Source organism: Lucilia sericata, unplaced genomic scaffold, assembly GCF_015586225.1.
Source record: "Lucilia sericata isolate MDLA Ls3-8-SP2 unplaced genomic scaffold, ASM1558622v1 Contig000151F_arrow, whole genome shotgun sequence".
NCBI lineage: Eukaryota > Metazoa > Arthropoda > Insecta > Diptera > Calliphoridae > Lucilia > Lucilia sericata.
The window spans coordinates 119,909-131,882 of record NW_023994182.1 but is presented as its reverse complement, the minus strand read 5'-3'; the positions used below and the strand labels follow the sequence as shown (position 1 = coordinate 131,882).

The 11,974-nt window shown below is 32.8% G+C and overlaps 2 protein-coding genes across 2 annotated transcripts; both read left to right on the top strand.

Moving 5' to 3' along the window:
• The first annotated feature begins 4,771 nt into the window (after nucleotides 1-4,771).
• LOC119601225 (peptidyl-prolyl cis-trans isomerase Fkbp12) lies at nucleotides 4,772-6,203 on the top strand. Its single transcript, XM_037952026.1, has 2 exons — nucleotides 4,772-4,963; nucleotides 5,163-6,203. The coding sequence occupies exons 1-2, from the start codon at nucleotides 4,927-4,929 to the stop codon at nucleotides 5,450-5,452; spliced, it is 327 nt and encodes a 108-aa protein (XP_037807954.1). The 5' UTR covers nucleotides 4,772-4,926; the 3' UTR covers nucleotides 5,453-6,203.
• Nucleotides 6,204-7,979: 1,776 nt separating this feature from the next.
• LOC119601217 lies at nucleotides 7,980-11,974 on the top strand. The gene is made up of 2 exons (XM_037952013.1): nucleotides 7,980-8,783; nucleotides 9,571-11,974. Exons 1-2 carry the CDS (start codon nucleotides 8,417-8,419, stop codon nucleotides 11,475-11,477), a joined length of 2,274 nt encoding a protein of 757 aa, XP_037807941.1. The 5' UTR covers nucleotides 7,980-8,416; the 3' UTR covers nucleotides 11,478-11,974.

The window sequence follows — 11,974 nt, the reverse complement described above, 5'->3', positions numbered from 1 at the left end:
AAAAAACAAACGAGAATTTCATTGCAACACAGGCATGGAAAATTGTAATTTTGAAATATTACTAACTTATAATAAAAAGAGTGAGTACTTTTTAGGTTTTAAAGTACTAAACTAAGTTTTTACTAGAATAGTCTATGGACTAGAATATAGACTAGACTGTAGTCTAGACTATAGACTAGACTATAGACTAGACTACAGACTAAACTAGACTATAGACTAGACTATAGAATAGGCTATAGACTAGACTATACTATAGAATATACTATAGACTATACTATAGACTAAACTATAGGCTAGACTGCAGACTAATCAATAGAGTAGACTATGGACTAGACTATAGACTAGACTGTAGACTAGACTATAGACTAGACTGTAGACTAGACTATAGGCTAGATTATGGACTAGACTATAGACTAGACTATAGACTAGACTATAGACTAGACTAGACTATAGAATAGGCTATAGACTAGACTATAGAATAGGCTATAAACTAGACTATAGAATAGGCTATAGACTAGACTATAGACTAGACTATAGACTAGACAATAGACTAGACTATAGACTAGACTATAGACTAGACTATAGAATAGGCTATAAACTAGACTATAGACTAGACTATAGACTAGATTATGGACTAGACTATAGACTAGACTATAGACTAGAATAGGCTATAAACTAGACTATAGACTAGACTATAGAATAGGCTATAAACTAGACTGTATACTAGACTAAGACTATAGACTAGACTATAGACTAGACTATAGACTAGACTATAGACTAGACTATAGACTAGACTATAGACTAGACTATAGACTAGACTATAGACTAGACTATAGACTAGACTATAGACTAGACTATAGACTAGACTATAGACTAGACTATAGACTAGACTATAGACTAGACTATAGACTAGACTATAGACTAGACTATAGACTAGACTATAGACTAGACTATAGACTAGATTATGGACTAGACTATAGACTAGACTATAGACTAGAATAGGCTATAAACTAGACTATAGACTAGACTATAGAATAGGCTATAACTAGACTGTATACTAGACTATAGACTAGACTATAGACTAGACTATAGACTAGACTATAGACTAGACTATAGACTAGACTATAGACTAGACTATAGACTAGACTATAGACTAGACTATAGACTAGACTATAGACTAGACTATAGACTAGACTATAGACTAGACTATAGACTAGACTATAGACTAGACTAGACTATAGACTAGACTAGACTAGACTAGACTATAGACTAGACTATAGACTAGACTATAGACTAGACTATAGACTAGACTATAGACTAGACTATAGACTAGACTATAGACTAGACTATAGACTAGACTATAGACTAGACTATAGACTAGACTATAGACTAGACTATAGACTAGACTATAGACTAGACTATAGACTAGACTATAGACTAGACTATAGACTAGACTATAGACTAGACTATAGACTAGACTATAGACTAGACTATAGACTAGACTATAGACTAGACTATAGACTAGACTGGACTATAGACTGGACTATAGACTAGACTGGACTATAGACTGGACTATAGACTGGACTATAGACTAGACTATATACTAGACTGGACTATAGACTGGACTATAGACTAGACTATAGACTAGACTATTTACTAGACTATAGACTGGACTATAGACTAGACTATATACTAGACTATATACTAGACTATATACTAGACTATAGACTAGACTATGAACTAGTCTATAGACTAGACTATGAACTAGTCTATAGACTAGACTATGAACTAGTCTATAGACTAGACTATAAACTAGTCTATAGACTAGACTAATAACTAGTCTATAGACTAGACTATAGACTAGACTATAGACTAGACTATAGACTAGACTATAGACTAGACTATAGACTAGACTATAGACTAGACTATAGACTAGACTATAGACTAGACTATAGACTAGACTATAGACTAGACTATAGACTAGACTATAGACTAGACTATAGACTAGACTATAGACTAGACTATAGACTAGACTATAGACTAGACTATAGACTAGACTATAGACTAGACTATAGACTAGACTATAGACTAGACTATAGACTAGACTATTGACTAGACTATAGACTAGACTATAGACTAGACTATAGACTAGACTATAGACTGGACTATAAACTAGACTATAGACTAGACTATAGACTAGACTATTGACTAGACTATAGACTAGACTATAAACTAGTCTATAGACTAGACTATAAACTAGTCTATAGACTAGACTAATAACTAGTCTATAGACTAGACTATAGACTAGACTATAGACTAGACTATAGACTAGACTATAGACTAGACTATAGACTAGACTATAGACTAGACTATAGACTAGACTATAGACTGGACTATAGACTAGACTATAGACTAGACTATAGACTAGACTATAGACTAGACTATAGACTGGACTATAAACTAGACTATAGACTAGACTATAGACTAGACTATTGACTAGTCTATAGACTAGACTATTGACTAGACTATAGACTAGACTATAAACTAGTCTATAGACTAGACTATGAACTAGTCTATAGACTAGACTATAAACTAGTCTATAGACTAGACTATAAACTAGTCTATAGACTAGACTATAAACTAGTCTATAGACTAGACTATAAACTAGTCTATAGACTAGACTAATAACTAGTCTATAGACTAGACTATAGACTGGACTATAGACTAGACTATAAACTAGGCTATAGACTAGACTATAGACTTAACTATAGAATAGACTATAGACTAAATTATAGACTAGACTATAGACTAAACTATAGACTAGACTATACACTAAATTATGGACTTTATCAAAAGTTTATCAGTAAGAATAAGTACGGAATAAGTCGTAGAGGTTCAGCGGTATTTTTCGATATCAAAAACTACTTAAAATGTATTAAATTGTCCATGCCTGTTACCAAAGCTCACACATCCTTTTATATCTCTCTCAGCATAAACTTCTCTCTAAACATATAATTAAATATAAATTAACAACTATTTAGTACATATACTACATATAAATATTGTATATAACCTATTCTTTAACTAACTACCCCATAAATACATAATAATAACAATAAAAATAACTGAATTTTAACATTCTTAAACTTAAGTTGGTATAGTAACCAAAAAAAAAAAATTTTTTTTTAAATTATAACTGTGTTTCTTTTTTAAATTATTTTTTTTTAAGCAAATGAAATTTTTAAATTTTAATTTAAGCGTGCAATACTTCTGTTAGGATTTTACGTTTATGATTTTTTTGAATTTGTAGTAATTATAATTTATTTAAGTTATTTTCTTACCATTTACTTTAGTTTCCTAATTTTGTTTAAGGCTTTTTACATCATTATTATTATTTTGTCTTCTGATATTATTTAATTGCCTACATAATTTGTTTATAATGTTTGAAATAAATTAAAGAGTTTTTATTGTAAATTGTTTTTAATTCAAAGAAGGAGGGAAAAATACTAGAGGCCAGCATGAGTGATTTTAAACAAGATTTTACTCATAAAACAATGATTATTTAAACTTTGTTGTAAAAATTCCACTTAAAAAGATGTAAAATTATGTGTTTTGTAAATATTCCACGATTTTGAGTTTATTTTAGGGTTGGGTACTAAGGCAGTCGACCCAAATAGTCCCACTTTATTACCCCAAAATTGGATGTTATCCCATAGGACATGACATATCCATCTACTTTGTTCAGTATGCTGAGAACGCCCAAAGCGTAATATTACCTCAGTCCTATAATAAACATAAGGGTTTCTTCCACAGGAAAGAAGTTTTGGCCGCAGTCGTGTTGCAACAGCAACAGCTGACCCCCAGCTTCATAGGAGTATGTATGTATATTGTAGTTTACAGCCCCAAAACACCAGCGCAATTACACCTTAAATTACGATTCCATGTCCAAAATCCACTCCCCCGGACTGAATATTGCCCAAAAACATCCCCTGGACCAAATCTTAAAATAATCTCCCGGTGACAGTTGTCACGATCCACGCAGTATTTCCAGAAAGACTTATCGGAATTCGCTGCCATAAATGAGGAATTTTCTACGAGAATGGCGTTTCCCCAGACATTTCTATCATCTGTTTGTCGCTGTTTCCCCAGACAACCTGACTGAACTGAACTATGAAATACGATTCATTACGTCACCAACCGCCCCCCATGTGACAGAAGTGGTAAAAATAACTTTGTGCAAATAGTTCTTCAAGGCACTTTAGAAAGAATCCCGAATATTATGGGTCTAAGAGCAATGTTACAAAGGAAATAACAAAATCAATATGTATACGTCTATATGTTTTCTAGTTTTAAGTTTTAAAATTGTTATCAGATCCCCGAATATAAAGTATACTTTGCATTCAAAGTCAACTAGTTAGATTGAAAGGAGGAGGCATCCAGCGGGCCTGTTGTATCTCTGTAGGGAATCGAACCCATGGCCTTCGGTCTGACAGACTAGAACACCAACTACCAACTTCTTCATACTAACATGTAGAAAAAAATAAGTTGTTTTCGAGAAAAGTTACTACGTAGGATTCAAGTTTATCTATTCTTATAAATGATTATTAATAATATATAAATTATATATTTTCCTACATTTTTTATAAGAATAAAATTTAATTAAAATTTGTAGTTTTTTGCTTAATTAATGTAACTACAAAAAATCGCTACATGAACACCATGAAATTTATCCGTTGTAATAAAAATGATTTCATAACTTTCAGCTTTTATATACAACACCATAACGCCATATTGATACCGAAACGAGACTCGAAATTTTTGCTATACCAAATTTGTTTCTTTACGGAAAAAAACCGCACGCGTAAAACGCCGATAATAAAAATTTATTATTTAAAGCTGTTAAAAAGCAAATTAAATAACTAGAAAATGGGTGTACAAATTGTGCCAATTGCTCCTGGTGATGGTAAGCTATAATATGGTGTATTTACAATAAATGTTAAAGATAAATTTGTGCATTTTTGCCAGAATGACAGACAAACTAACCTATATTTTATGTTTCTCTTATTTTTTTTCTATATGTGTACTTTTTCTTTGTGGGGCTGTGTATGTGTGTGCTTAATTGAATTCCTATTGTCATAATGATGTACAAACACGAATTACAGGTAGCACCTATCCCAAGAATGGACAAGTTGTTACTGTCCACTATACCGGCACCTTGGATGATGGCACCAAATTCGATTCGTCCCGCGATCGTAATAAGCCCTTCAAATTCACCATCGGCAAGTCCGAAGTGATCCGTGGTTGGGATGAGGGCGTGGCTCAATTGTCTGTAGGTCAACGTGCCAAGTTGATCTGCTCTCCTGACTACGCTTATGGTTCTCGTGGCCATCCTGGTGTTATCCCACCAAATGCCACCTTGACTTTTGATGTTGAATTACTCAAGGTAGAGTAAGAAAAAGTAAGAGAAGTTTTTTTTTTTTGGATACCAGCATATGGAACTTGAAGATGCATTTAAAATTTAAACAAAAAACAACAACAACCTTTAAACACACAACATCCCACAAGATTATTAAATTAATATTGTAGTTGTAATACACAAAATTATACTCTTCTACTCCATATTATATTAGAAATATTTAATATACACTCTCTAAATATTTAATAACAAACTTTATTAACTTAAACAACAACAACAAACAAACAAAACTTACAAAAAACGTAAAATATACCAACAATTTTATACTTACTCTTTATAATATCTATACACAACAAAAGGATGTTTTGTCCGACATCCTTTTGTTTAAATTTTTTTCTTTTTTAAAGTGATGATGAATATAAAAGGGGGAGATAACCAACATCTACTATCCCCCCGCAACAATACAAATAAACTTAGTGTACTATTATTAATATTATTATCGTAAAACAAACATATATAATATATAAACGTAAAAATATTATTGGCTTAACAAAAAAAAAAAAAAAAAAACAAATGAATGAATGCTTTTCTTAATAATTGTATTTAGCTTAAATCTTATTAAAACAAAATATTTAAAAAAATAAACATACTTTATCTTAATTATAAGCTACTATTCTTAATAATAACAATTTTTCAAATCTTTTTGTGAAAATTCCAAAAAAACAAAAAATCAAATCAAACATGAATTAAATACATCTTAGAGAATCGTCAGAAGTTGTAACTAAAATTTGGCAAAATGTGTTTTATTTTTCTTTGATTAAGAAAATGGGAAGGGATTGGCTGGTAATTTGTTAAGGATTTGTATTCTAAATATATTCTAGGAATTTAAATTTGGAATAGAATTTCATATACAAAAACCCCAATGAATTTGCGCCAAAATGAAATGACTTCATTTTATAATCCAAACGCGTTAATCTAAATATAAACCTCCACCTTTCCAGCCACAAAACAGAAAGTCCGTGCTATAACGAAATGTGTAAAATGGATTGTATTGAATATGGGGCCAAAATAGGGTAACATGTTCTCCAACAACCAGATAGCAATAAGGGTAATCTTCTAGTGATAAAAATAAATATTTCTTCCAGTAATCTAGTGATAAGCACTTCATCATATAGACACCAGGCCAGTCGGGGATAATCGGCAATAAAGAACTTAATATAAAAGGGGGGAAGTTTGAAGAAGTTAACCTGTCGAAAGCAAAACCGTTCGAACGGGAGTCAAGGTTTCATTCCCACCGGAACACTGGTAAAGCAGCGCATAACAGGGACGATGGAGGCCTACATATGACTACAATTAACTCTTAACTAATTAATTAACTTCTACCAAAAGGAGGTCACAGCAGTCACGATGTTTATGTAGTATATCCTCTCTTCAACTTAACATAAACTAAAATTTTAGAACATATCATAAACAGTCTATATTCAGAATCGAAACTTTAAAATTAACGATAATTTAAGTTCTTTTAAAAAACGTATTTCTATTAGGGTTCTATAGTTGAAACGAAAAGTCGACTTTTCGACTTTTTGCATTTAGTTAAAAGTCGACTTTTTCCATTTTATGAAAAGTCGATTTTTCAACCTTTTTCATTTATTTAAAAGTCGACTTTTCGACTTTTAGTATTTTATAAATGGTCGACTTTTTCCGACTTTTCGACTTTTTTCGACTTTTCGACTTTTTCCGACTTTTTTCGACTTTTTCCGACTTTTTTCAACTTTTTCCGACTTTTCGACTTTTCGATTTTTTACGACTTTTTGACTTATTTCGACTTTTTTTTCGACTTTTTTTCGACTTTTTTCGACTATTTTTTACTTTGTTCGAGTTTTTCCACTATTTTAGAGTTTTTGACCTCTTTTCCACTTTTTTAAAATATTCGACTTTTCGACTTTTTCCGACTTTTCGACTTTTTTCGACTTTCTTCGACTTTTTTCGACTTATCGATTTTTTTCGACTTTTTTCGACTTTCGACTTTTTTCATAGACGATAGTCGAGTTATCGACTTTTTTGGAACAAAATAGTCGACTTCGACTTTTCGACTTTTTTCGACAAAAAGTCGATTGTTCGATTATTCGAAAGTCGATTTATAGAACCCTAATTTCTATCATTTTAAACAAATTACGCTGCTCTCTAACCAACTGTACGATTGCATTTTAAAAATACATGAGTAACCCTGCAAAAACAAAATAAGTGCAAACAATGTTGACAATTCTAAAAATTTTCTGGTCGAAAAAATATACAATGTTTAAAAATGATGAGGAAGACTTGTAGGTCAGTGTTATACATTCTTTAACATAATAATGTCGATTTTTTTAAATAGATTTCATGGCAAAAGTAATTATTATTTTGTCATTTATTCGGAAAACATATTTACAAATTGCTGGCCACTTTGAAAAGCACTGCTTTTAATTTTCCTCATAACTTAGAAAACAACTAAAATCTGTAACAAAAGCACTACATAGACAACAGTTATAACTCTCTTTCTTGAAGCAAGAGAAAAAAACAAAACAAATTTCCAAATAAAAAAAACAAACTGTCAAATTATTTGCAACAAGCAATGAAAAACTGTGAAAATAGCTATACAAATTAACGAAAAAACTGTATAAAAATTAATAAAAATCCTATTAAAATAATGGCAAAGTGTATGGGATAATAACTAATCAATGAATACATAAAATATTGAGGTGTGACAAATAAAATTTCTGATACAATTGAAAAAAAAAAAATTTTAAGCATCGCGTAAAGTAAAAAAAATTGGATAAAGTATATGAAGAGGCAAGACACTGACAGTGAAGACAAAAACAAAGACTACGGAATTCGAAAGAATTTTTGTTTTTTATTCATATTACCCCAGCATTTTGGGGGTCAATTGTAATTGTAAAGAAAAAGGATACCAAATAACAACAAATTTTACAAGCACACAAGGCTACTAAACTATTACATAGAATGGATGATACAATGAAGGTTAAGGATCAATGTCATAATGCCAGCACAACTACAACTAATGACAAGGTCAATGCAGAAGCCTTATTGTCGTTGCAACAGCAGCAGCATCACAGCACTAATGTTGATGGTAACTCAGCCGTTGGGACAGATGCTGAAGATGCCACTGCCCACGTAGTGGTGGAGCAAATGAATAATGAATCTAGTAATGCTGGTTCTGAGAGTCCAGACGAAAGCAATGGCAAATTGTTGTATCATATAAATATGTTGCCGGATGAAATGTTGGAATTTATTTTAACCTATTTACCGCCCTATAAGGATTTGGAAAATTGTAGTTTAGTATGTAAACGATGGCAGGATATTGTGAAAAGTAAGTAGATTATTTTGATTAAACAAATGAATAAGTAAGTCGTTTTATATGGATTATATGGATAAAAAGTATACAGTTGGCTTTTAAGGTTGAAGATTCAAGTGTTCATTCTGTACATTCGATAGAACTTAAACTTATAATCAATCAGAAGGTACTACTCTTGGAAACACAAAAAGTGTTCATTTCATGCTATTCGAATATGCCCTAGTGAAGAAATATGACATGTCTCTTCTGTATATTCGATAGTATCTAAACCTATAGTCAATCAGAAGATACTACACTTGGAAACACACAAATTGTTGAGTTCATGCTATTCGAATATGTCTTAGTGAACAAAGGGTGATATAAATGATAAAATGTGTTACATTATAATAATTTCTAAGGAGTCTACTTTAGTCAATATAAAATTTACAATGAACTTTGTTGATGCTATTTGTTTTTGTTGTTGTTTTTTCTTAAAATATCTCCAAGATTTTAATAACCCATAAATATATACGAATAGACACTGGTTTGGGTAAAAGAATATGTATAAATTTTTTATTAGCTTGTTTATGGAATACAATTTTATTTATCTCACAAATACATATTTTTATTTTTCTGTTTTCGTTTGACAATACATTCCAATGCATTTTATGTGGTCAATGAACTGTGCCTATTAAAAAAAAAAAACATATTTATACTATTGGAAAGGATTTTCTTTCAAATTTAAAGCAATAATTTCACTTCTGTGAAAGTAATATTTTCATTGATATCTCATTTTCACCAACTTCTCCTTCTCCAATTATAGATCTTATACGGCGTTCGCGTATTAATCTGCACAAAGGCTTACAAGATTTTCGTTTGTGTTGGCAGGTATTCTCCCAACAAACGGCTACCTCTATCGAGGCCAATAATGGCAGCATTTGCAATAGTCCCACAACACCTATAATAGCTGGACGTTTTTCGCATTCCGCTGTACGTCATGGTAATTCGATGTACATTTTTGGTGGCGGTTCTTCATCCGATACAACATTTAACGATCTTTGGCGTTTCGATTTATCGGAAATGCGTTGGGAACGTCCCTTGTCCATGGGTTCGTATCCATCGCCCAAAGGCAGTGCCTCAATGGTGGCGTGGAAAGAACAACTAGTACTGTTTGGTGGTTGGCGTTATCCCTCTTTGCATCCTCCCTACCAGCCTTGGTGTTTGTTCGATGAATTACACTACTATGACTTGGCGACAAATCGTTGGTCTGTGGTAATGACCATGTCAAGACCACCACCCATTGCTGGACATTCTGCCAGTGTTCATGGTGATATTATGGTGATATTTGGTGGCTATCAAATATCGGATGGTGTCAATTCGAATTCTAATGAAACTTGGTGTTTAGATTTGAAGGAGCATCGCTGGTGGCAGCCCTTGTTTTTGGGTAGTATTAAGCCACCAGCACGTTATGGTCAATTTCAATTGGTTTTAGACGAGAAACATTTACTTATAGTGGGTGGTTGTGGTGGTCCTAATAGTGTATATTCAGATGCTTGGCTGCTGGATATGACGAGAGATTTATGGATGTGGAAATCGATACCAGTGCGTAATAAAAAGTTTTCCGCTTCTCATATGTGGTGTAATCCTGCCTGTAAAATAGACTCGAAATTGGTAGTTTTAGGACCTACTCCAAATATGCCTCAAGATTTTCAATTGATGAAACAAACTAGAGTTCCTGTAGGTGGCGGTCTTCCAGCGCCACGTTTAGCGGCCCGTGGTCAAAATCAGCACAATAATCCGCTTAATAGACCAGTAGGTGGGGGCGGCAATGCTAATCCGGTGATACGAATACCCGCCCATAATCACAATCGTTTACAAAATAATCGCTTAAATGGTGCTGGTAATATACCACGTGAAGGACCGGATGATCAGTACTTTGCTCAGCGTAGAGCAATTTTAAATCAGCATCAACAAAATGCAAGCAATAATAATTTCATTAACAATCACAATCAAAATAGCAATTTTCAACCACGTAGTGGCAGCATTAGAGAGCTACACACTTCGCCGGAAGAAAGAAATCACAATCGTCCTTCCACTTCGGGTCTGGCCACGTCACCACGTCTGAATGGCTCCGCCTCTACGCGTAATGACAACGATGTTTTAGCTGTTGGTCGTAATGGCGGTGCTGGCGTAGGTGGTGGTCTGGATCAAGAAGCGGCTAATCGACTGCAGCGTAATCTCGCTTTAAGATGTCGCGAAAATGAACCTTTACTGCCTAAAAGATTTGATGAGCTATACGAAGATCCATTTCGTATGGCAGCCTTCAATGTACAAAACCGTCCAAGATCCTTATCGAAAGATCACAATGAACGCATACGCCGCATGGAGGAGAAAATGAATGCTTTGCGTAACTCGCGACGCAATGCCATGGCTGAGCAGAAATCCATTAAGGAACCTTCACCCAAACGCATTAAACGTAATGTACTCTCACTGTTTGTATGTGATCTGTCGCATGCTCTATCGGAATTGGATCCCTATTTGGAGTGGTTGGAATATAAGAATTATGGTGTCATACCCGGAGCTCCCGAAAGACTTATTCTCTCTACCATGGTTCCCGGCCACGGTGAACTAATATTGTTTGGTGGTGTTCACAAAGAAACTTTAAGTGAAATTACCCATCAAGTTTCGAATACCATACATTTCTTAAGTGCTCCTAGAGATATAGTTTAGATTGAAGTTTGAAACGTCTGAGTTGATAACTGCTGGAGTGAAATGTGAATTCTTTCTGTGAAATATGTGTATGTGTGTTTAATGATTTATTTAAGATGATCTCCTTAAATTTCTGTTGGAGAAATTTCAACCGTACAAGATTTAACTAAAATGATGCTTAAATATTAATTTTATTATAATTGTATGATGATGCAGCACTCTCTAAGCTTCTTGCATGGTTTTCTTTTTTTTCTAATTACTAATATTTTCTTTCTTTGTAAGTTAAAGAATAGTTTTTTTTCTTTCATTTTCGATTTAATTTCTTATTTTTAAGCCATTGTGTTTAATTTCTATTAAAAGAAAATTTTTAGTTAACAAAATACAAAGTATTTGTTAAAATTAAACAAGCTGTCTACACTGCTCTTACCTAATAAACAAAAATTCAAAATGCGATATTAAGAAGTAAAAAAACAAACTCTATAAATAAAGTAAAAGCTGCCATGTAGCACGCTAATATA

Excerpts from the sequence above, each read along its gene's own strand:
- LOC119601225 (XM_037952026.1), top strand. The coding sequence starts at position 4,927 with ATGGGTGTACAAATTGTGCCAATTGCTCCTGGTGATG. Across the intron at positions 4,964-5,162 it reads GCCAATTGCTCCTGGTGATG|GTAGCACCTATCCCAAGAAT; the intron begins GTAAGCTATAAT and ends CACGAATTACAG.
- LOC119601217 (XM_037952013.1), top strand. The coding sequence starts at position 8,417 with ATGGATGATACAATGAAGGTTAAGGATCAATGTCATAATGCCAGCACA. Across the intron at positions 8,784-9,570 it reads ATGGCAGGATATTGTGAAAA|ATCTTATACGGCGTTCGCGT; the intron begins GTAAGTAGATTA and ends CTCCAATTATAG.